At 38.6% G+C, this 25,417-nt stretch overlaps 1 protein-coding gene across 8 annotated transcripts in view; it reads left to right on the top strand.

Annotated features, from left to right (window-relative positions):
- RBMS3 (RNA binding motif single stranded interacting protein 3) overlaps window positions 1-25,417 on the top strand; it is a 911,371-nt gene that overhangs the window by 707,984 nt on the left and 177,970 nt on the right. For all 8 annotated transcript variants that reach the window (XM_060781878.2, XM_060781880.2, XM_060781882.2 and 5 more), the window contains 2 exons: window positions 4,120-4,277; window positions 22,089-22,168. In XM_060781878.2, the coding sequence (XP_060637861.2) occupies window positions 4,120-4,277; window positions 22,089-22,168 (238 nt within the window). The remainder of the gene's footprint in view (window positions 1-4,119; window positions 4,278-22,088; window positions 22,169-25,417) is intronic.

Here is a 25,417-nt window from a genome sequence, read left to right as displayed (position 1 = left end):
CCCTGTATCTATAAGGACTATTTTATGGCCAATCATTTGCTTTAGAGTATGATGTTAGTTGCATAGTAATAAAAATAATTATCAATCCTCTTATCAGGGCCATAGCCGGGGGTGGGGGGTAGTGTTATTTTGATACTTTTTGAAACAGTATTTTTCCTGCACAAATTCATTGTATCTTGTGATGAAATCATTACAGAAATCTCTGTGCAAAAAATTGCAAACTTTTCACAAAAATATCACAAAATGAGAAAAAAAATCAAAATATTTGGAAAAACTTATAAACTTGCCCAGTTGGGAGAAAATAGTTTTGGAAGGAAGGAGAAGCTCTTCTATGGTGAATGAAAGAAGTGAATTGGTGAATTGATAGATATACAGTGGAGCGGGCAGGGAAGAGAGAAGGGAGAATGATGGAAGGATTCAGAGAGAGAAAGAGAGATTCTCAGTGAGTAAGCCTGAAGCCTTACTCCATCGTTCATAAGGTTTTATATTTAATTTATGTTTTATGTCATCTATTACATTTAAGTCAACAAACTGATGTTAAATGTATAACTTATGCATGTATGAAAAGTAGAAAGTAAATTAAATTTGTAAACACAAAGTTTGTGGGAAAAGATCTTTCATATGTAGCTGAATATATTTTTGATCATTGAAAGTATGTAATTTGCAGAATACCTATGTGGATTTGGATATTTATGGAAACTAAAAATTGGGAATATTAACTTTAGTGAATGATAGCGATATTTTGGTGATAGTTTTGAAGCAGAATATCTCCAATTGTCTGTGTATTACAAATGAACTGCTTTGGGTCTAATACTAATTCATTCATTTAGTATTCTGGTAATTGCCTATGCCATGTTCTTATTTCTCTGGAGTGATTGCGTGTATTTATGGAGCATGCCAACCCTTAAATTGTGATTGGCTGAATTACTAACTAATCAGAGCATTAAAATTTGTATAATAGTATTATTGTTTTCAATTGATAGAGTGGTGGAACTACAATTGAGCTGTGATAGACTTTTCCAGTACTTCAGTTGACTTTAGCATTTGACATTCTGACAGTGTTTACTAGTCTAATCAACACATGGCTTATTTCCCACTTTTTAACCTAAAGTTCACCCCAAAAGAAAATGGAAGATGGGGCAAAACAATGAAATAATCATTTTGGAAAGCAGTCAAACCTGAATCTCCTATCTGTCTGTTTTCTGTGCTTGATTTCATTCTTCAGTTGACTGCCGCACGCCTGTACGGAATATATTTCAATAATTTCAGCTTGCATTTGAGTGCCTATTCTGAATTATAGTACATGAGGAAGACATCTTAGTAACTAGAAAAAAAGTGGAGGAAAAGATTTATAGAATCTTTATGGGTGAAAAGGGGAAAAGAGAATTAAGGGGCAAGAGTGAGGTGCAAATTATCAAGGCAGATAATACACAATATCTACTTTGAACTGCATTCACTGAGTCCACACTGCCATATAATCCAGTTCAATGTGGATTTTATATAGCTGTGTAAAGGAGGCCTTAGATTTAGAGATTCAGAGCTTCTGCAGGCTCCACTAATTCCATGTTTGGGTCACATGTAGCCCCAGGGCCATATGTTATGAGGTTCTGTTATAACCCACATATATTTATGCCATATCTGAAGGGGAGGGTGAAAAATTAGCTATGTTACACAGCACTGATGCCTCCCCACCATAAAGGAAGAAACAGTGCTATGTTCCTTTCCTGTTCTTAAAGGAATGAGGTATTTCAAGGACAATTTACTAGATTTAAAAAGTTGTGGTTTCTTAAAAACAGTCAGTTACTTTCTTTTCCAGCATATTTTGGACACTAGTCTTCCTCTATGCAATAACAAAACAAAGGAAACAATAGTCCAAGAAAAAGCAGACTAACTGAGAGTGATGTGAAATACTATTGTTGGAAATAAAAGAGGGAAAAGGACTTTCTGGGCGAGAATTTTAAACTTTCCTTAAATTTCCTTAAACTATAAACCCCAAAATTCTGCAGGGGCAGCCACAGGATTTAAAGTGGGATGCCAATTCTATATGTATTCTTTAAAGTGTAGTGTAAGAATGCACACAGTCTCCGTGTAGTATTACTATCTGCCAGTAGAGTTATGTCACACTAGAATTACTTAATTTCCATACAGAATACCAACATGAAGCAGCAAGTGCTCAGGAATGGGGTGACTGGATAACCATTGGATAGTGTGAAGTGAGGGGAAAAGATGTACCCTTTTGTGCATTCATTGCACTTTTGTCACTCTGCAATGCATTTTTGTTCCTCTGTGTGCTTCTATCCCATTAGCTGCATGATTTCAAAATAACTGCTGTGCACTGTACAGAGGCGGCCCTGGGTAATTTTCAACGGTAAGCAAACAGTATCCCCCCCCCCCCCCCAACCAATCACTTATATATATTTTCTGTTCATCGTGGGAGTTCTGTGTGCCATATTTGGTTCAATTCCATCATTGGTGGAGTTCAGAATGCTCTTTGATTGTAGGTGAACTATACATCCCAGTAACTACAACTCGCATATGTCAAGGTCTATTTTCCCCCAAGAGCACCTCAAGAGCGCCCCTGGGCAAAATCAACTATACTGCAAATGCTTACTTTGCGTAATGGGTTGACCCGCCCCTGTGTGCACAAGTAGTACACTTGCCTGGATCATTAATAGGATAGTATCCATTGAGTTGTGCTGCCTTTTGGAAATCAACTCATACACTATGGGGGGTGGTCATGTGTAGGAAGAACAGAGTATGGGATGGATGAAAAATACTATGCCAGTCTAAGGTTCAAGTGAGCTTACTTCTGTTTGTGCTTTTATGCTATCTGCAGAATGGATGCAATTAGCATCATGGAATGTATATGCTGACAAATGTTTTGGGATGCACCTGGAAAAAAGATGTCATAATTGAAAATTGCATAGAGAATGTTTCCAATATATAGAAAACACTACTTGAGTTTGTTCTAATCCATAGGGGGAAAATATTCAAATAATGCATGTGATTTCAGACATGTGCACAAATAGTTGGGGGAGGGAATAAAGAATGGGATGGAATAGAGTTCATTCTGTTTAAAAACAACAACAATGATAACAGGAAATTGACTAGACATGGAGATAGGAAAAGGAAGAGGGTAACTATTGCGGCAAAATTATAAATATGCACATCTCTAATATTTATCATTTCTGTTTGTACACAAGAGGGTTTTTTTTAAATTTACTGTTTTAATAGCTTATTCACACAACTGTTTTGCCTCCATTTTCTGAAAAGGTTTTTAAAAGTGGTTTATTTGTGTTGTTCTGCAAGGGGGGGGGCTCTGCCTTATGGACTCTTTTCTTGTCTGTTTTGCTCAGAACTTCACTATGCCAATTTTCAAAATGGAAATTTGTTAAAAGGATAAGAAGAGATGCTATTCATAAAGTAGTTACAATACTCTCGATCTTGGGACACAATTAACTGTGCTTTTAACTAAAGGCAGTCTTCAAGTTATGAATAAGATAAGTCTGTAGGTTTGTTCTTAAGTCGAATTTGTTTGTAAGTCAGAATAAGTGCATTTTTAATTGCGATTCCAGATATAGACATAGTTTGGATAGCATAAGGAAGGGTTAGCACCCCCATGGAGTTTGTTTTGTTGTCTGTGCTTCTGTTTAGAAGATTTCACCTACTTTCTGTCCCTGTGATAATTGGATTTTGAAAAATCTGGCTTGTTATGAAAACAAGGATTGGAGATAAAGATTTAGGGGATACACTTTTTCCCCATGATAACTCTTCCAGGAGTGAATTTCCCTTCTAAGGGGTAGATTTCACTTCCTGTTGTCCCATCCCCCGTCGTAATTGTGAGTCATTTGTAAGTTGGATGTTTGTAACTAAGGGACTGCCTCTACTATTGAAAAAGGTTTTAAGTGTTCCTTTCAATGGATTAAATTGTTGCAATCGTAGTGACTTTTAAGAGCACTTCTTCAATTCCCCTGGAAATAAAGATGCATAATGTTCCTATGACCTGATCTCCAAGTCCTTGAAGATTTAAATTTGTTGCTTTATGTCATCTGGAATATAATGTAGCTAAAGGATGTTTGGTTAGTGTTGAATTTAATAAGGTGGTTTCTTTTATTTTAGCAACAAGAACAAGACCCTACAAATCTTTACATCTCAAACTTACCCATTTCCATGGATGAGCAGGAGCTGGAGAATATGCTGAAACCCTTCGGACATGTCATTTCCACCAGAATATTAAGAGATGCAAATGGTGTCAGTAGAGGAGTCGGCTTTGCCAGGTGAAAATCTTGTTCTTTCTGCTTTGTGTGCTGGAAATGTTTCTTCCTTTATTATACTCTCTGAACTTTTTCAAAAGCCATCTTTCCTATTGCTTTGTGGCCTTGTGAATGTTGAATACTCAGAGTGTTCATGGAGGAGAACTCCTCTCTTGAAAAATCATCACTTGAAAAGTTGGATTATTTTATTTAATATGATGACAGTGAAATAATCAGGGATAATTAGGTAGCAGCTCAATTTCAACTTTACTAAGAATATATGTCATTCTGTCAAAGAGCCTATAAATGTTTCCGCTGCAAATTTCTTAATTCTGCCACTGGGAAGAGCAGAAGTGAAAAAGGAAAGAGTAATTCTGAAATATATAGGATCCACAGTGTCTCTAAGATAATAGAAACTCTGTGCCAGAGCTTAAGTGGAACAGAGTATCTGCTGAACAGATATTTCCTACAAAAGTGAAGAAATTATTGAGTTCCAGAAATAGGTTTTTTTTCTGCAGGAATGTATTATAGTATTGCAAAGTTACACTTCATCAAGAAATATTATCATAGTCTTTACTTGTCTTATGCCAAATTATTTTGTTGGCTACAAACCCAGAAGCTCTACCTTAAGACTGTGAATAGGAAAAGTTCCTGGGATCAGCATCTCACATTACATTTCAGACACTAGAATCCTGGAAAGTTTTCACATACATATGTACATACATGTTTACTGTGCCAGTATTGCTGCTGCATGTTATAATGGTGGTGGTGATGGTAGTGACAATGATGGTCCTTGTGGTAGTGATGATGGTGGTGGTGGTGATATAGAAGGCATTGGATATTTGGAACCAGAATTTAGTATTTGAACGGGATAGAATGAACATCTGATTTAAGGAGTCTCTTTCACAGAATAGATTGTAGCCTTTTCTAGCCACTGTTTAATGTGCTGGTTTTGACCTACAATGCTGCTACCACTCATATCCATTTTATCAGAAGGATCATATCTGGCCATATAAGCTTGACCATGTTGAGGCCCTTTCCTCTGTTACTGGTGCTTCTGGTGGGAACATGGGAGAGGGCCTTCATGATAGATGTTCCCAGGCTCTGAGATCTACGCTTAAAAAGGTAAATAAATGTATGTTTTAAGAGGGCTGGCTGTTCAGGGAGAAAGAGTATTTTGTGTTTTTTGTTTTTGATATAAGTTCTTTATCATGGTTTTGTTTTTCACTATTTTAAAAGGTGTTAATAGTTTATATCCTTAACTTTTGTGCAATGAAAATGTTTCACTGTATCTTGTAATTTTTAAACTGCCTTGAGACCCAGACTGATGGGAAAGCAATAAGGGAATGCTATTGGAACATGGCCATACAGCCCGAAAAACTCACAGCAACCCAATAAATAAATAGTTTTTAATGTGGAGGATCACAGCACCCTAAGCGTCATTTGCATCGAGTGTGAAAAGCATAATCTTAGGAGAAATTATTCACTATTCACTGAGATTTACATCTGAAGGATTTTGTCTGGGATTGTACTATTAGTATTGTGGTATATCAGGAAATAAAAAAAATGCTTCCATTTCTTTTACATTGAGTATTACAGGGCAATTAAAGTTCTTTAAAAACCTGTCTTTTTGAATGATCAGGTTTGTACAGTATGAATTAGTAGAATTCTTATTTGCTATCCTCATAACTCTAGAACTCATATTGGAGAGATGAACTGAAATGTGTTGGGATGTAGTTAATGAGTGCTTCCTATCCTACCTCCACTCACAATACTAGGCAGATGCACAGTTTCATACTATGAGCCAGCTGTGACCAGTCCAGAAAGACTGTAAAATACTGGATTTATGACTGGTTTCAGAATGCCCTTCCCACTGATTTTATACTTGTTTCTAGTAAAAATTCAAACAGCTCAGAATTTCCCCAAAAGTGTATTCATAAACTGCAAAAACCAAACTCCTTTAATAAAGTCTACATGTCGAGGAACACATAAAACAGTAAGAAAATGGAATGCTAACAATGGTTGTATACAATCATCTCCAAAGCAACATATTTGAGCTCACCATAATAGTTTTCTCTGTGTTAATAAGGTAACATGAGTTAATAGGCATTGCAATTTCACCTTTTGTCCTTGATACAAAAGAACAATTCTCTCAAGAAAATGTTAAGAAGAAATGAAGGCTGCTGAAACACTATTGCTTCTTCTTAGTGAATTCATTAATTTTACTTTATTATACATTTGATAATGCAGAAGACATATCTGAAATATTATTTTACATTTTGAAGACTAGTATTTCTACTGGCAAACTTAGTGGAGATTTGGGAAGAATAAAAATGACAAGGTGGGATACAGACTTATAAAAGGGCCCAGTAACATGTGGCATTCTACTGATAAAGATAACCAGCTACTGATCAGTCATAAATAATATGATCAGACATAGATAATTGGGTTGAATAAAGGACACTTTATTTAACCTAGCTGTGTTAAAATAGAAAGTAGCAAGAAGGGGGTGGGGGAAGTCATTCTAGTGAAGGATCAGATGAGACCAATATAATCCTTTGACTTCTTTCTCAGCTTGAGCCACCTGAGCCCTGAGAGAAATCCAGTAACTTTCCTTCACCAAAACATGGCTAAGGTGTTCATTATTCTTATTTTTCCTCACCACTACCGTACCTGCTATGGAAAAGGAATAAGTTTCTGCTTAGTCCCTTCCCCACACCAGGAAGTGGTTACATTCCTTCTGAACACCTGTTAGCTGTTTCTCAATCCATTGCTCCACATCACAACCCAGATAGATGCTACAGTGAGGAATATTTACTATCAGCTTTGGATGTTATGCCAGCCATTGTTCCCCACCTTGATCTATAGGAAGAAGCCAGTTGTTGTTGTTGTTAGCCACTTCTGCTCCTACTTCTACTATTGATTACTGGAAACTGAAACAGCATCCTTAGAAATCTGTATATAATCTGTCTGCATTGAAGTGTATGTGTTTCCGTATGGACTTCATCCCATGTAATAAGTATAGTGCTGGGGATCGTTGCTTTTCCCTTAAGCTTTACAATGCTCTGCTTGGAAATTAAGCGAATTATTTTTCTACTTTCATCACATGTTTACCTTTGTTCAGCTTTCTTTTGAAATTACCTGTTTGCCTTCGCATCACACAGGAGACATTCTCCTCCCACTATCTCCTCCCCTGTATTCTTTTGCTTGAAGAAATCACCTGTGTTTGTTCTCACGGAAGTACATTTAACCAAGATCATTAAACAGGATTTCTTCTATCCTCTATTATTCCAATTTACAATGTATAAGTACAGATATCTCTCAATTCAAAAGGTAATTCTACTGAATTTATTTATTTTATTTATTTATTTGCTTTACTTCTATACCGCCTTTCTCAGCCGAAATGGCGACTCAAGGCGGTTTACATGGGTTTTTTTTTAAAAAAAGATATAAATTGCCATTCCTTCCTCCTTGGTTCTAAAAATTATGGTGGAACAAAGGATTCTATACTGCCCATTTCAGTTCCTCCCTCCATAATGATGCCATTGTTATCTTTACAAGCGGACAATGGGGAATTCCTATCACACATTCAATTTTAAGTTTTTACACATCTCTATGTGAGGAAGTAAAATAATAAGTTCATTGCCAATCTACTTAGGAAGCGTAGGGAAAAAAAAACACTTTAGAAATGGCAAAATACCTGGAACTCACAGTACAAGCTTGCATCATGTGATGGGCTCCATCGGTAGCCATGTATCATCTTTTATTTGATTGTATATACCACATTGAATATTGCCATGTTGTAAGTTGCTCTGAATCCACCTTGGGATGAGGGAGAGTGGGATATAAATATAGTAAATAAATAATAAATAAATTTCCTAAATGTGTAGAAATACTGATTTTATTGCATGTGATGAAGTCCTATGATACAGAGAATGAAATAAATGATGGTCGAACAAAAGAGAAAAGGGGACAAGCAGGAGGGGAGGCAGTATTCTGCCCATTTTTGGCTTAATCATATTGGACTTCTTACTTCATGTGTCTCCAAACATTTTTTCCAAAATGTAACCTGTTATTCCAAAAATCTATTTATTTTTGATTTATATAGACAGTTTTTAAAACACATTTAGGGATTTCACAAATCCATGCCTGCTGGATTTTTTTTTAAAGATCCAGTGGCATCTTTGACATACTTAGGTGTGCCATAAGGCTATATTCTTCTAAGGCAATTGATGTTGAACAAATTTACTGGCATCTCCAGAACAGGAAAATAGATAGCATAAAGCATAGTGGGGCACTGATTGATTTAGCCTCTCTTTCGCATTAAATACTATATACCCACTAGCATTGCAATAGTTTAATGCCTGACCGTCAACATTTCCTTTTCTTCAAAATTTTATGAGTCTTCTATAAAATGTCACTTGGGGGTGAATCTTGGAAGGTCAATTTAAGATACAAGACACCAGGCAAAGAATAAAAAAATGAAATAAATTTATAGTGTCTGCTACTTCAGTGAAATGTCATTAAGAAACATCTTCAGAAAATGAAAGTTGGTTTTCCATAACTGTCATTTATCAAGAAACACGGTTTGTTCTGCAGTAGCAGGATAACATATATCCATGTCCTGTAATGGAGTATGTAATGCTTAAGGGTGTTTTTCCTAGTGAAGAACATTATACAGTTTTTGAACAATTTCAGATCAAAAGACTACACACTCTTGTCTTCTAATGGGATTTACTTTCCTCTGAACTTTCCAATGGAGGGTCATGATGTGGCTTTAAGGCCAAATATATATTTGCACAACTGATGATGTTTCTATGTGCCTCTACATGTATAGATTTTCTGAATTACAAGGACAATGATAGTTTTCAGATTATAAATTTTGTATGCAAACGTCCAAAAACACTAGTGTCTGCACAAAAAGTAGTATCTTCCTTTACAGAAATGTACATTTTAAAGTGCAAAGCAATTCTAAATAGCAAGTTCCAAAGTGCAAAAAAAAATCATGATTTTTCCCTATTTCTTGGAATGGTGTTTCACAGTGTCAAGATACACATTCTTCTCCCTCTCCCTCTACCCCCCCCCCTTCTTTCAAGGATGAAAAATGTGAGCATTCCTTATTGGTTTATTTGTTTATTTTAAATATTTATATCCTTTATATAAGATTTCAGGGCTCTTATAGTACAATCAATGTAAATCTGTTAATAAAAACACTAATTTTAAAATACTAAAATATATTAAATCATTTATCAGAGATTCCTTTCATCTCTAGTCTCACCACCTGGAGTTTCTGAAGAAGATGTATTAGCCACATCCATTTCAATCTAGCAGCAGGCCCGATAATTGGGGAGAGATGGATGTGTTCAAAGGAGTTATTGTTGTTGTATACCTTGAAGTTGTTTCTGACTTATGGCGACCCTAGAGCAAACCAATCATGGGGTTTTCTTGGCAAGCTTTATTCAGAGGGGTTGTGCCCTTGCCTTCCTCTGAGACTGAGAGAGATTGAGAGCCCTTAGAATCATAGAATCAAAGAGTTGGAAGAGACCTCATGGGCCATCCTGTCCAACCCCCTGCCAAGAAGCAGGAATATTGCATTCAAATCACCCCTGACAGATGGACATCCAGCCTCTGTTTAAAAGCTTCCAAAGAAGGAGCCTCCACCATGCTCCGAGGCAGAGAGTTCCACTGCTGAACGGCTCTCACAGTCAGGAAGTTCTTCCTCATGTTCAGATGGAATCTCCTTTCTTGTAGTTTGAAGCCATTGTTCCGCATCCTAGTCTCCGGGGAAGCAGAAAACAAGCTTACTCCCTCCTCCCTGTGGCTTGCTCTCACATATTTATACATGGCTATCATATCTCCTCTCAGCCTTCTCTTCCTCAGGCTAAACATGCCCAGCTCCTTAAGCTGCTTCTCATAGGGCTTGTTCTCTAGACCTCCTTCTACACTGCCATATAAAATCCAGATTATCTGCTTTGAACTGGATTATATGGCAGTGTAGACTCAATCTACTTCAAAGCAGATAATGTGGAATATCTGCTTCAATAATCTGGTTATATGGCAGTGTAGAAGGGGCCTGAGTTTCCAAAGGCTAAATGGATATTTGAACCAGGTCTGTGTTGCAGAGAAAGGCATGATAGAAATATTCTAAATAAATAAATTAACCTGCTTTCTAGAATTGTAACCCAATGCTCATACCCTACACACACACACAAATGTTGTAGCCCAATAATTTTCAAGATACCCGAAGTTGCTATTCTGTGCTATGGTGGGTCATGTTAGGAGAGGGTTTGAAAATAAACCCCAGATTTTCCTAATCTCTTCTTTATGAATTCAGACCCATAAAGTATGTTTAACATTACATGTATTGAAAGAATGCTTCCACATCAGCGATAATCAACAATTAAAAATTATCAATTGCAAATCCCACTTAGAGAGTCAGCGGATGGCCTTAATTTTGGAGAAGAAGACCATTCTTGCCTCCAACACCATCCATAAAATTCCATTCTTGGATCTTGGGAATTGTTAAACTGCCACTGGCTGCTGTTTATCCCACCTCCCATTGAATGGACACTACTGAGGCAGAAGCCAAGACATTTGATGCTTTCAATAATTTGATGAAATGTTATTAAATCACCTTTAAACCAACTTTATAGTATCCATTGGGTATTGAGATTCTACCCAAAAAGAATATTGCTACTTGTTTTTTCAGGGGTGGAGGTCCTTCAATCAAATTGTGTTTCCTCAGTAGGCTGCATTTCACGAAGCATGTTAAAACATGGATCAGGAAACTGTGGCCTTCCAGATGTTTCTTGGCTATAACCCCCAATGTCAGTTTATGAGGATGAAGCCACATCATTAGACTAGCACTGAAAGAAAATTACAGTGTTGTGCCACTAACCTATTATTTTAGGCTGCCAGATTTTAGCTAAGAGCTATCAGTTAATCATCTTGTTACTCACTGTAATACATTTTTTTCACGTGTGGTTGTATTAATTGGCACAATGAACATGTACAATTGACTTCATTCCATAAGGTCTCAGCATGCAGGATTTATTTTTGTTATCTTTATGAAGGTTTCCCATTACTTTTGAAACTCTAATAACTATGTTGGGGCAATTATGGTTCTCAGAGGAAGCAATATCCACTCTAAGAATCATATAAATATATGTCTACAAGAAGGATGAACTTGGGTTGCTTTAGTCATGACTGACATTTGACTTAGATTATCAACTTGAGCTTCTAAGTCTTGATGCTGATGTTTTGTGGGTATACAGAATGTGTATGTAAGATGAAACTTTGTTCCAAAGTAATAAATACTCGTGTGGAAATTCTTGTTTTCTCTTTGATTTTGGCGAGCTAGAAATTCAGTGAGATTGCTACATAGGTGATTCCAGTGGTTCAAGGCAATGCAATCTATTGTAGGAATAGGTTGCTGGAATGCATCTTCCATCATCCCTAACCATCCTGTGACACCTGATAATTGCTGCTATCCAAAATCATCAAGAGGATTATGTGGGCCGGTCTCTGCCTGCTTGGCAGTAGGTTCTCATTGACTTAGAACAAAAGATTTTTTGAAGGCTGTCTCCAGTCCTGGAACCTCCAATGATCAGATCTTGGGAAATGATTTTTAATAATAATAACAACAACAACAACAACAATAACAACAACAACAACAACATATTACCTACATGTCTTTTTGTCTTGGCATAGTTAAAACAGTAAGGTAAAGCAAAGCACTATTAAAATGTATATATAATATACACAGGTGAAATGCAATTTGAAATTTACTGCTAAAATGCAGGTTCTAATAAAAGGGGTGTAACTTGTTGGAAAGGAGATGAACTAACACCTGAATAATTAATTCATGTTAATAAAAGAATTGAATAACATTTTACTTTACATTTTGGTGGGGGAAAATCTTACAAGAGATTTGCAATTTTTAAAAATCCCTTTACGTTGATTCAAGAAAGCACCGATAGACATAAAAAATGAATAAACATGATGCAAAAAAGTAATGATGTTACAGGCATTTGTTAAAGGTTGTATGTCTTTTTAAACTCCCAACAGAAATGTTTCACTTGTAGTATTGTCACTCCAAGCTCTCCTGTGGATGCTTATACAGTGAAAGATGGGAACCTTTTTGAATACATTCAGTGTTTGGGTTCAGACATTTCCACAGTATACTATGTTCACAGGACAGATTATTTGGGTGTATTGCAAATGAAATATTTTCATATCTATTGCTTGAATGAATATCAAGTATACCAGCAATCTGTATTCCATAGGAGGCAACTGCGTTGCTGCTGCACTTTTCAGTTACATAGTCGAACTATCAGAGTGTGACCTTCCGTGTTCTAATGTGAAGGCCAGTAAATATACTGTGGCTTGCCTATGGTCCATTGACTTGTATGGCTCTTAAGGATTCTGGTAGCAAAAATGGAGAGTGGGAACAATGATAGTTATTCAGGAATGCATTTGAAAGGAGCATGTCACTACTGCTTTGTCTCTTATCCTTCATTTTCAGATGGAGTTGATAATACTAGTGTCTGTTTCAAGTGAAGTGTGCAAGCCAGATTATAGAGAGTTTGCCCTTCCATTTGAGAGCTTTTAGTTATGAAACTTGAGAAACAAATGGGCTGTGGGGGCTCTTTCTAAAGATGCTGCCTATTCAAGAGATGTCCTCTCTCTTTTGTTATTGCAGAACACTGTGGGTTTCACTATTATTCTCTTCTCACATAAAATGTACGAAGTGTACAGACGCTCCTTCCCTTGGCAGCCTCTCTGTTGCATTTTTCTTTGCTGAGAATACTTCGGGTTCTGAAGCGGTGCCCCCATGTTTTAAAATGAAATTGTCACTGCTGTGTGGTGCAGTGTAACGTGGTTTGACACTCCATGCCCGCAGCTACAGAAAACAGACTTTTATTGCATTTATTCTTTCAGAGATGAGAGTCTCCAAAGACTCACTGCCGACATACGCTTAGTTAAATCTGAATGAAGCCAGAGTGAACGATTCAGACTTCAGTCTTTTTGTTTGTAGAAATGGCCCATCCCACATGTTCACACAGCAGCGAGGGAAAAGATGGGGCTACAAAAGACTGCTGTGATTGCAAGCCAAAAGGGACAGTTTTAGTGCCTCCTCCTGAAACAAAGTAACATAAATTTTGATCCTGTTAATCATCTCCTATTCAGATTTTCCAAAATCCACTCTGAAAACTTCAGCAGGAGAATGCAAATTGGCCTACATACCCCTGGGTTTAGACTGTGGAGAAGAGTTTGGCATTCCAGAAGAATACATTATTGCTCTGACTTTTTAACTATAGAGGGGGTTTTCTGTGTGTGTGTGCTGGGAGGGCAATTGTATTAATCCATAGTGAATGCAAGTTGAGTTAGAAGTATGAAACAACATTGCAGTTCTTGTGCTCCAGGAACCCAAAATTAAAGTAGTGTGAGAATTTTTTTAAAAGGTTGGAACATTTGGCTAGGTCAGACCTTTTTGTTATAAATCCTTATTATCAATTCTGTTTCAAATGGTACTTGTCACATCATATTTAAAAAGAGGAAAAAATCACCCCCCACCCCCCCAAATATATATATATATATATATATATATATATATATATATAGCATTCACAGATAGAACTCATATCCTCCAATATTTCACAGATGGATATTAGGAAACTTGTGGCCAAGCAATGAAAAGTAATAATGAGATGAACAGAAAAGTTAGGAGAAGCTGCAGCACTTTGTTTCTGCCTGTATCTACTGGGAAGAGCAAAATTCCACTCCATCCTCTCATCTCCCTCACAAATGAGTTAAGAAATTGCATGCTATTTTCACACTTTGGACCTACTTTGCAAAAATCTGGGAGAAGGAAAACTATAATAATGCATTTTGAAAGCATCTGAAGGAATAGGACAAAAGAGATAAATAGAAATAGATATAGTGCATGGCCAACTGCCCAATGTAATTATGGTATGAGATTCTATGACATCTTCTCTTGTTTTCTGAGATGAGATTTTGATTTTCAGTAGTTGTAGTGACAATAGTCGAATGGTGAAATGGTTATAAGTTAAATGGGCTTATATAAACTCTCCTGTGTGATGGTTAGATGGGCCTTCACGTCACTAAGGGTCAAGTGATTTCAACTGAGGTGTAAGCTTCAAGTGAAGCTTACCTTAATTTATAGTATTGTTAGATCATTTTCCTTCCATTGTGGAGTTTCCCCGTGCATAAAATTCTTCAGCATATTTGCCACAAAGTTTATTTTTTGTTGTCCCTTTTGTCCACAGTAAAGTGCCCAGTTTTACTGTGGATTTCTTGGGAATCATGCCTTCCAGTAGTCAGACCCAAACACTGTTTAGCCCACAATGCTATCTGTTTTTAAGTATTTCAGTTTGTTTTGAAGTTTGGGTTTAGATGTATTATCTTCTTGAATCTGGGGAAATAATGAATCTGATTAAAAAGAATAAATTACAAAATGAAAAAATTCCTAGTAGTTATGCTTTGTATATCATGGTTGAAAGAAAAGTTTAGAATGGCAATACTATTTATTAGGCCTGGGTAACAACGCAAAAATTTGGTTTTGTAATCGTTTTGTAATTGGGGTGTTTTTTTGTTTCGTTATTTAAAATAATTACAAAATTTTCCCCCAAAAAAGTTCGGTATTTACGAAATTTCGTAAATATTTACAAAACATTTTGTAAAGATGGCACCCTTTTTTTTCAATATTTTTAAAATATTTTTTAAATTTAATTATTAATTTAGTAGAATAGGGAGGAGAAATTAAAATTATTATTATTAAATTTAAATTATTATTAAGGAGGGAAGGCAGGCACTCACTCTGGCGGGCCCTCTCGCTCGCTCGCCGCTCGCTCGCCCCTCTCGCTCGCCGCTTGTGGGGTTCAGAACGCTCTTTGATTGCAGGTGAACCCCGTAACTAAAACTCCCAAATGTCAAGGTCTATTTCCCGCAAACTCCATCTGTGTTCATATTTGGGTGCTTTTGCCAAGTGTGGTCCAGATCCATCATTGTTTGAGTCCCTCTCGCTCTCCGCTCACTCGCCCCTCTCGCTCTCCGCTCACTCGCCCCTCTCGCTCTCCGCTCGCCCGCCCCTCTCGCTCTCCGCTCGCCCGCCCCTCTCACTCTCCGCTCACTCGCCCCTCTCGCTCTCCACTCGCCCGCCCCTCTCGCTCTCCGCTCACTCGCCCCTCTCGCTCTCCGCTCACTCGCCCCTCTCGCTCTCCGCTCGCCCGCCCCTCTCGCTCTCCGCTCGCTCGCCCCTCTCACTCTCCGCTCACTCGCCCCTCTCGCTCTCCGCTCACTCTGGATGTAGGTGAACTACAACTCCCAAACTCAAGGTCAATGCCCACCAAACCCTTCCAGTGTGTTCTGTTGGTCATGGAAGTCCTGTATGCCATGTTTGGTTCAATTCCATCATTGGTGGAGTTCAGAATGCTCTTTGATTGTAGGTGAACTGTAAATCCCAGCAACTACAACTCCCAAATGTCAAGGTCTATTTCCCTTAAACTCCATCTGTGTTCATATTTGGGCATATGGAATATTTGTGTCAAGTTTGGTCCAGATCCATCATTGTTTGAGTCCACAGTGCTCTCTGGATGTGGGTGAACTATAATTCTCAAGGTCAGTGTCCACCAAACCCTTCCAGTTTTTTCTGTTGGTCAAGGGAGAACTGTGTGCCAAGTTTGGTTCAATTTCATCGTTGGAGTTCAGAATGTTCTTTGATTGTAGGTGAACTATAAATCCCAGCAACTACAACTCCCAAATGGCAAAATCAATTTTTTTTTGAGTGAAGGACATAAATTGGGTTGTTAGGTGTATTGTGTCCAAATTTGGTGTCAATTCGTCCAGTGGGTTTTGAGTTCTGTTAATCCCACAAACGAACATTACATTTTTATTTATATAGATTATTATTATTATTACTGGAATGGTCTGTTGAGTATGTCTTCCCCGCTTTTTCAAAGACTTGGGCTGCCATTAAACCTGTCACAAAGGGCTCGTGTTGCGAATACACGTGTGTCGAAGACTCTTGTTTACCAACGACCGAGAGGCTTCTGGGAGTTGTCGTTCCTCAGCTCCGTCTGGAGCGCTTTATCAAGGAGAACCGAACGACAATTCCCACAGGCCTCTTCGACTTTGGGAGGCCGGCCTGTTTTCCTCTTCGGGCCGTGCGATTGGCTCCGCGTCCTGTCAAATGGACTGCGCGAAGGACATCAAAACAAGGCTGCTGTTAACGGAAAAAAACAGGATAAGCACTTCGAGCATCCAATGAGGGGAGAGGGAAGAGTGACGAACGGTCACGTCAGCCACCCAGAGGCTGAATGCAGCCTAAAGTGGGCGGGCCTGTGGCAAAAGAAGGCAAGACACGGAGGAGGGGGGAGGAAAAAAAAACCCTGAGGGAATCTTGTAATGGCGACGGGTTTGGTAAGTACCTCAGAAGTTTTCGACCGTGCGCCAGAGTTTTGAGGCTGAGAGGCAGCGATAAATGGGAAGCGCCTTGTTGGAGGCCTGTTTCCCCTCACAGCCTGGGGACTGTCATGACGCGGGGAGGGAGTGTTGTTGTGGTTCTGTACTTTATGAAGGGGAAGAGAGAGAGAAAGGGGGGCCTCTTTGACGGGGCAAAGGGGCCGAGGAAACGCTCTCCGCTCACTCGCCCCTCTCGCTCTCCGCTCGCTCGCCCCTCTCGCTCTCTGCTCGCTCGCCCCTCTCGCTCTCCGCTCGCTCACCCCTCTCGCTGGCCAAGTGTGGTCCAGATCCATCATTGTTTGAGTCTGTAGTGGTCTCTGGATGTAGGTGAACTACAACTCCAAAACTGAAGGTCAATTTATTTATTTATTTATTTTTTTGCATTTATTGACCGCCCCTCTCAGCCCGAGGGCCCACCAAGCCCTTCCCTGACAGATGGCCATCCAGCCTCTGTTTCAAAGAGTCTCCACCGCACTCCCTCTGGGGCAGAGAGTTTCACAGCTGAATGGCTCTCACCGTCGCCGCTCGCTCGCCTCTCTCGCTCGCCCTCTCCCTCGCTTGCTCAGCCGGCAGAGCTCCCAGCAAGCATCGGCAGGCGGCCATCTTAGGTATTTCCGAAATGGACGGAAATACAAAAATTTTTGGCGCCTGCCGTTTCGATATTTAAAAACACTTCCAGGTTAAAAAAAAGTTTTGTTATCGTTTCGTAATTCAAAAAATAACGAATTTTTAACGAGTTAACGAATTAACGAAACGAATAGCCCAGCCCTACTACTTATCTTGTCATAATGTATAGGTCTGGTCTATGCCAATTTCCAGGAAAGTATGGTATTTGTAGCATTAGGGATTCTACAGGAGTTGTAGTTTTGGCTATCAAAGGACCAGAAACAAGCCTGGGCAGAGATAATTATATGCCATTAATTAATATTGATACCTCTATTTCATGTAAGATAATCATTAGTGTTCATGGTACACATATATACATTCAAGTAGCAGAAAACTAACTGTTAAATTTGTGCATTTCAGCTGAATCTCTATCCATTTCTTCTGGCCAAATACCAATAGATCCCCACATCCATTTTTTTTGTGTCTCCCAAAAATGGCTGTTTTCAGACCGCTGCTGAAAAATACGGCTAGATTCGGCCCATTGGCAGCAATGGGCAGGCTCCCCAAGCTCCTGTTTTCATCATTTTTAAGGCTATTGGGATGAAATTGACCACACTTGGAGGACACAACTACCACTGTTGGCCCACCAAATTCCATCATACAATTCTTTATTGATTAGTCAGTTTTGACCATATCAAAACATACAAAACATACACATACAGTAAAACCATATATGAATACAAGGCATCATGGCCTACTGGCCTGTCAACCCACTCCTAAATAATTGAGCAACTACAAGATACAAAGGTTAAAAGATTAAAATTGTTTAATTCCTTAAAATAGGGTTAGGGTGGGGGGCATGGGTAGGTAAAACTAGTGGCGTGTCCATATTAAGTTTTTAAGTTTGAGTTTTGTTGATGGCAGCAAGGTCGCCTCTCTCTGCTTCCATCTTCTCACGGATGGCCAGTGCTTTTTGGATAAAAAGGGTCAATTTTAAAATAGAGTTTTTATCTGAACCCTGAAGGAGGATGTGCAATTTCTCCTTATTCTCTGAAATTTCATCATGTTTGGGTCATCCCCTGACTTTTTGGAATTTCTTTTCTTTCTAAAAATAAATTCTCCTTTTAAAAAATCCCAAAAGGTACATCCTTGCTGGTATTGCTCTGCAACTTCTCCAGGAACAGCAGCAGGGTACTATTCCTCCCTGCCAAATGTCAAAGATGCACTTCTACATCATACAGCCCAGTGCCCCACTATTACACTTCCCTTTTTCCTAATTAAAAAAAAATAGCAAGCAACTTTTTCCAAAACTTTTGCTAAGTTTCTCCACAGATTGAAACCCACTAAGTGTTGTAGTTGCTCTTTGTAATACTGGCAGGCAAGTGGCAATAGTCAGCCAATACTTCTTCTTCTTCTTCTTCTTCTTCTTCTTCTTCTTATTATTATTATTATTATTAAGCAGCACAGAGAAATATATAAAAACAGAACTAGTTTGCAAAGGAAGGTAGATAACTAGGTAATTGTTCTCTGAGAATGAGAGTTTTCTTTTTGCTTTAAAAATAATCATCATAATCATAATCTTTTAGAAGTATTTTCTGAAGAAGAGGAGCGGGGGGGGGGGGGGGGAGAAGTAAAGGCTCTCAAAGCCACCCAAAAATTTCTAATGAAAAGCACACAACAAGAGCAAGGAGAAATATATACTCTTTCTTTCTCCCAAGTCCCCAAACAAGAAGAAATATATACTTCCTTTCTCCCAAGTCCCCAAACATGCACATGCACCCTACCCACCCGTCCCACACATTTCCAACTCCCAGTCAGTCCCACTAAATAAAAAGAATCAAGAAAATGAAGGAAAATTGAAAAGATCTAGAGAGAGGCCAAGCCAAACAATCAAGCAGAGCAGCAGCAAGGCAATCAGACTGAAGCATGAGGATGCAACTGACAGCAATAGAGGAAGTCACCATAAACATAGTTTGCATAAGACATGTCACGGTGTTCTTCTACTCCAACTGGCCCAACAGGCAGGGTTCACAGGGAGACCCCTAGTGAGGAGGAGCATGCGGTGTCAGTCTCTTTGTGCGTCACATGCTCCTAAAATGGGGAGAAGGAGCCGTGATCAGCTATCACATGGTCCTGTTATGGTCAGAAAACCATGATGGCAGGGCCCTTGCCATTACAGCCCTCCAATCAAGCCAAAGAAGCTGGATTGGCAAAGGAAAAATGGCTAAAACGGATCCACCCACAAGCCTACTAATGGTGATCATTTCCCCTGGGGGACGATATCGCTGAAATGAATGTTGCTGTCACATTTGAATAGCATCTTATAGAAAAATATACCTCCCAGGGAACTTTTTCCCTCTATGCTGCATTCATAGACTTTAGAGCAGATTTTGACTCAATCTCTCGTATCAAATTATGGGAAAAACTTGGGTCCACCTCAATAGATAGATGACTATTGCAATTAATTCGCATACTTCATGAAGGGACCATATTGAAAATAAGATGTAGCCCTCAAGGTCATCTCACTAGGGCCGTTGAAACTGAGAAAGGTGTCAAGCAGGGATGTACTTTGGCTCCACTACTATTTAACTTTTATATTAACTCCATGGTGGAGCACCTTTACAACTTGGACTACCACCCTCCAAAACTGGCAGGAAGACACGTATCTACCCTGCTTTATGCAGACGATACAGTGATACTATCCAGAACTCAAGTAGGCCTGAAAAGAGCCTTGAAAGCCTTAACTAAATATTGTAATGAAGAACAGCTTCATCTTATTTTTTTTAAAAAAACCAAAATTATGGTGTTTGCGAAATGACCCAAGCACAATATTGAACAGGTCTCCAGCTTTAAATACCTGAGAGTATTCTATCACTGCACTGGAAACAAGAAAGTACATGTGGATTACATAGCAGAGGCAGCACAAAAGAGCTCATATGCTATCCTAAAGTTTCTCAAAATGGGGGGAGGCCACTACATACCAGCTCTACTTAAGCTCTTTGAAGCAAAATCCATAGCACAAATGATGTATGGAGCCCAACTCGGTCCCTTCTCAAACTATGCCCCTCTGGAGCAAGTACAATCAAAATTTCTAAGATTGGCAATGCAGGTCCCCAGATGTGTCTCAAACGCTACCCTGCGACTAGAGACAGGCCTCGTGAGAGGGAGGCGAGAGTGTGGACAGCCACCCTCAATTATTGGCTGCATCTGTCTTTTTCAACATGTGGCCTTGCTCCGTTAACTCTGAGAGATGAATTTCAGTCTACATGGAATAAGGCAGTGGCAATCAAAATTGCAACTCTAGGCTTCTCTCAAGGACAACTGCTAGGTATGGGATGGGACCAATCCAAGGATCTTATTAGACAACGGATCCTAGATATAGAGCGACAATCAGACTTAGCCTGCTCTCCAGCATTCACCATTAGAGAAGATAACAGATATCTCATCGCTCCCATGGCTTACTTAGCAAACCTGGAGGTGCCTAAACACCGAAGAGCTTTCACTTTGGCAAGATGCCATGCCCTTCCATCGGCAGTGCTGGAGGGGAGGTACCGGAAGACCCCTGCTCAGGAGAGACTATGCCTGTGTGAGTCTGGCTACATTGAAACAACTGAACATGTTCTCCTCCAATGTGTATTCTATAGAGACATTAGAGCTAATTTCATCACTCCATGGCTTTTAAAACATCCAGGGCGCACTGAAAGATATTACACCCTCCTGTTGCTCTCGAACTCTTGCTCTGCGACAACCTAGTGGTGCCAAGTTCTGTCCAGCAGCAATTAACGGGAATATAGTTAGAATGATTTGTAATAACTGAACTGCTGTAAATGCTCCCCTCTCATCCCTTTTTAGAGCTTCCCAGTTGTCTGATATTTGTTATTAGCTGCCCCCCTATTTTAGATTCATACATGCACTTTAAACTGTAAGTTTAGTCTGTTTTATCTTTTTAATTTGTCTCTTTTATAACATGTTTTTAATCTGCTTTTATACCTGACCTACTTGGGAACTGCGATTCCCTTCCTTGGGCACTGGTGCCCCATTCTATACTGTGCTGGTCAAAGACCATAATAAATCATTGATTGATTGAATAGTGTAGTCATTCTGATCTCCAAAAATTAGAAGTCTACAGTAGGTGTGGTGCTAACTTTTCATCAGCTAATCTATTAATGGTCACTGAGAGAAGAATTCTAGGTGGGAAAATTGCATCCATCAGAAGTATTTTAAAATAAGAATTCTATGTTATCAAAATATTATTCTTAATCATTGTATTTATAATTATTGTATCTATATCTTTATGCCTTACTTGTTTTTAAACAAGAATGTGTAATATTTAAACTTTTCCTCATTTTATCTCTACTGAGGTTTTTTCCTCATTTTATCTCTACTGAGTTTGCTTTCTGTTCTGCCGTTTTATTATATTTGAGGAAGATCAGTTCTGCATCTCTATGAAATCATCAACTGTTAGACAAACATTTATACATGTGCAAGCATAACATTGGCTTTGTAGCAAATGAGAATTGGAATGTATATTACTGCTGTCATGTAAATACATTTAGAAAGACAACAGACTCATGCCAGCTAATTCAAAATGGGAATGAAATGTTCTCTTTGCCTTTTTATGAAGTTCTACAAGATTTGTTTTGAGGGTTTTCTCCCCCAATCAAATAATCCCTTCAATTAAGTAATTTCTTTCCTGATTATTGTGCAGTAACAGATATAATAACAATTTTCTTTATTTCCCCCCAGGATGGAATCTACTGAAAAATGTGAAGTAGTTATTCAGCATTTTAATGGAAAGTACCTGAAAACACCCCCTGGTGTGCCAGGTAGGTGTTGTCCTTCACTGTTCATCCAGTTAAAGAGCAACAAAGCTGAAAAGTATTTAAAATTCTAGTGTTATGTACACTTTGAAATGCGTTTAAATTACCACTCTGAAACTAGCACTCACATGTTTAATTTAAAAATGGGGTCCTGAAGATTTGTCATTTTTGATGTGGATTGAACTTCCATTGATGCAAGTTGCAACCAATATATACCACCATTTTAGCTGATGTGACTGTTAGCTGTTGGCCAACTTTCTGGTGGTGAGCCTGTCTGTATAGACCTGGGCATGTTCTTGAGTAAGACTTGCAATCTGCCATTGAGGCTATAGAAGGCTCACTAACTTGGTAGAACTTGTCGGAATATTTACTTCACTGGCATGGCCTTCAAGAAGCTGTGGCCAACTTCATATCATCATGAGGCAACACAGCAGAGCATTGTAGCAAGTTAGTTTTAATGGCATGATTTTAGAAAAAAAAAAAACCTCATTTTTTGAGGAATTTTCCTTTTAAGGATGTGATCAAAGGACAAAGTAGTCATGAAAAACTTTATTTTTATGGTTTTAAAAGTTTCCAGAAGGGACAATTACTGACATCTGAGAAGATACTAGGCAATTAAGTGATTTGTACCCATGGAAGGTAGACTGTATAAGAGAAATGGATAAAAATAATTATATATGCTGGCTTGAAATCACTAGAAGAATGAATGAATGGCAGACCTAGTAATAACTTTTGAAAGATGGAAACTATGGGGAGCTGGCTGGGCTTGTGAAATAGTTCTTTTGGGTTTAAAGGGAATCGAAGTTCTTATGCAATTCTGTTCTGTTAGGATAATGACTGATAAATAAAAGGAGTTCTGAAGATAGGAACATTTGCAGTTGTGAAGCCTCATTGAGCTTGCACTATCTACAAAAAAAAATCTAAAAATTCATTGAAAGATAAAATGAAATATAATATTTCTCATACACATGTCAAAGCACAATTTGTCTACCAACTGATTGGTTTTGGCAATTATTTTAATATTTTAAGTCCTTTATGTTTTAAATCAATATTCATATAATTTAAGCCAGAACATATGCTTTGTGTATTAATTATACATTGCAGACTGAGTTATTGTGGGACCTTGCTTGCCCACAAACCCCCCTCAATTCTTTTTAGAATCTAACAAATATACAGTCCACATTTCATTCTCTCCCCCTGAGTTGTATTGTTGGGTTATTTGATAGAAAAGGTAAGACAATTATGCCTTGTTATGCTCCCTCCATAGTATTGTATAGGTCATGTTATTTGAGACACATTATTTTCAAACCCTCCACCACTTCGTTAAAGGGAAGTGAGTGCCCATCCCCAATTAATCCTGATCTTATGAAACTGTGTTTGTGTCCAGTTACCATATCTTTGTTTTTGCTATTGCATTTCATTGTTCTCTTTTGCAATCTTTTCCAAAACTGAAATTGTAAATTTCTTAGAGATTGAAACCTCCAGCCTTTTTGCTTATATTACTCTGTGAGCCCTGCGTATATTAACGGTTCCACAGGAAGAAATTAATTGTCTGGAACCCTGCTGCTAACAGTGGAGCTCATGCATGCTTCTAATCCCATATATAGCAAAGAATGCAACTGGAGTCAAGACAAGCTAGAAGTATGGTTAGTGCAAACAATGGATAACAGAAAAGAGAGTGTTTAGGAAAACACTGTAGATAAAGGTAAAGGTTTTTCCCTGACATTAAGCCCAGTTGTGTCCGACTCTGGGGGTTGGTGCACATCTCCATTTCTAAGCCAAAGAACCAGCACTGTCTGTAGATACCTCCAAGGTCATGTGGCCAGAATGACTGCATGGAGCGGTACCTATTGATCTACTCACATTTGCATGTTTTCAGACTGCTAAGTTGGCAGAAGCTGGGGCTGACAGCGGAAGCTCACGCTGCTCACCGGATTCGAACCTGCAACATTTTGGTCAACAAGCTCAGCAGCTTAGTGGTTTAACCCACTGCGTCACTGGGGGCTCCTGGGAAAACACTTTGTTAATGTTTATACGAGTATGATAACCCAACCTTCAAAATAACAGGTTTCATTGGCCTTTATGCTAGTTACTTTCACTCTGAAGGCAACAACTCCTCTCAGATATTGGGAGTTTAGCATGGTCAGGTTTGGCTAGTAGTTGGATAGGAATGCCAGATGCTGTGAGCTATATTTTAGAGGAAGGTAATGGCAAGCCACCTGTGAGTATTCCCTTGCTTTAAAAAATCATATGAAATTAACAACATTGAAATAAAGTAGCAGGTGACATGAAGATACATATGGACTCACAGAGTTTGTTCCATCCAGCTGTATAATCCATAAATAGTGTGTGCATAATCTGCCTGTGTCTCTGGTTTATCCTCACTTCTAGGAAGGTATCTGTACTACAACTTTCTCCATGAGGATCACAATTGATAAGAAGTGGTTCTCTCTCTCATTCACTCTCATTTGACTTTTCATCTTCTGGTGTTCCGCTACAGACAGAACATGCTGACTCTTTCCTGTTGTGTAGCATAGATCTTTGCCATCAGGCATCTCCATCTTCACTTTAAATGCATTAGGAAATATACCAAATTTGATCAGTGGAGATGGGGAGTAGGGGGGACAGGACAAGGAGGAAGATAAAAGAAAAACAGATTTAACTCAACCTATTGAATCTTATTACACAAAAGGTCACTGAACCTATTTCCCATTCTCATAAGTTCTTCTTTCCTACTGATGTATTTACTGTCCTTTATGTGACAGAGTTTCAGATTGGATTGGATTAGACTTGCTGTGGCATCTGCTCTTTGTTTACCGCAATTATTACTCAATGCATTTTATTATCTTTTAAAAACACACACACACATGTAACTGGAATGGAGGATAAAGGATAAATTGACACTATCTATTTTTGCGCAATGTGTATGACATATGAGTGTAACTGGTACTTACACTTTATAGGCTTATTGTATATTGGAAATGGGAAAATGCATGAGAGCCGCAGCACACAGTAAATGTTGTGTTGTTTGTATGACAGGATGAGGTGAAGCATTAAGTCTCCTCACTAATTCTAAAGTCTGCCTCAAATCCTGTCACTTTCTAGCGTTCCTTGTCAGAGAAAAGTAAATGGAATTTGAGTTAGATCTTCAATGCTAACAATAGTGGTAAGCAATGTTACTATCTAAGATATCTCATGCGCTCTTAAACAGAACATATTTCTAATTTAAACCAGTATCTCATTATATATTTTCTG

The sequence above is a fragment of the Anolis sagrei genome, chromosome 6 (genome assembly GCF_037176765.1).
Source record: "Anolis sagrei isolate rAnoSag1 chromosome 6, rAnoSag1.mat, whole genome shotgun sequence".
NCBI lineage: Eukaryota > Metazoa > Chordata > Lepidosauria > Squamata > Dactyloidae > Anolis > Anolis sagrei.
This window is presented reverse-complemented; position numbering and strand designations above follow the sequence as displayed.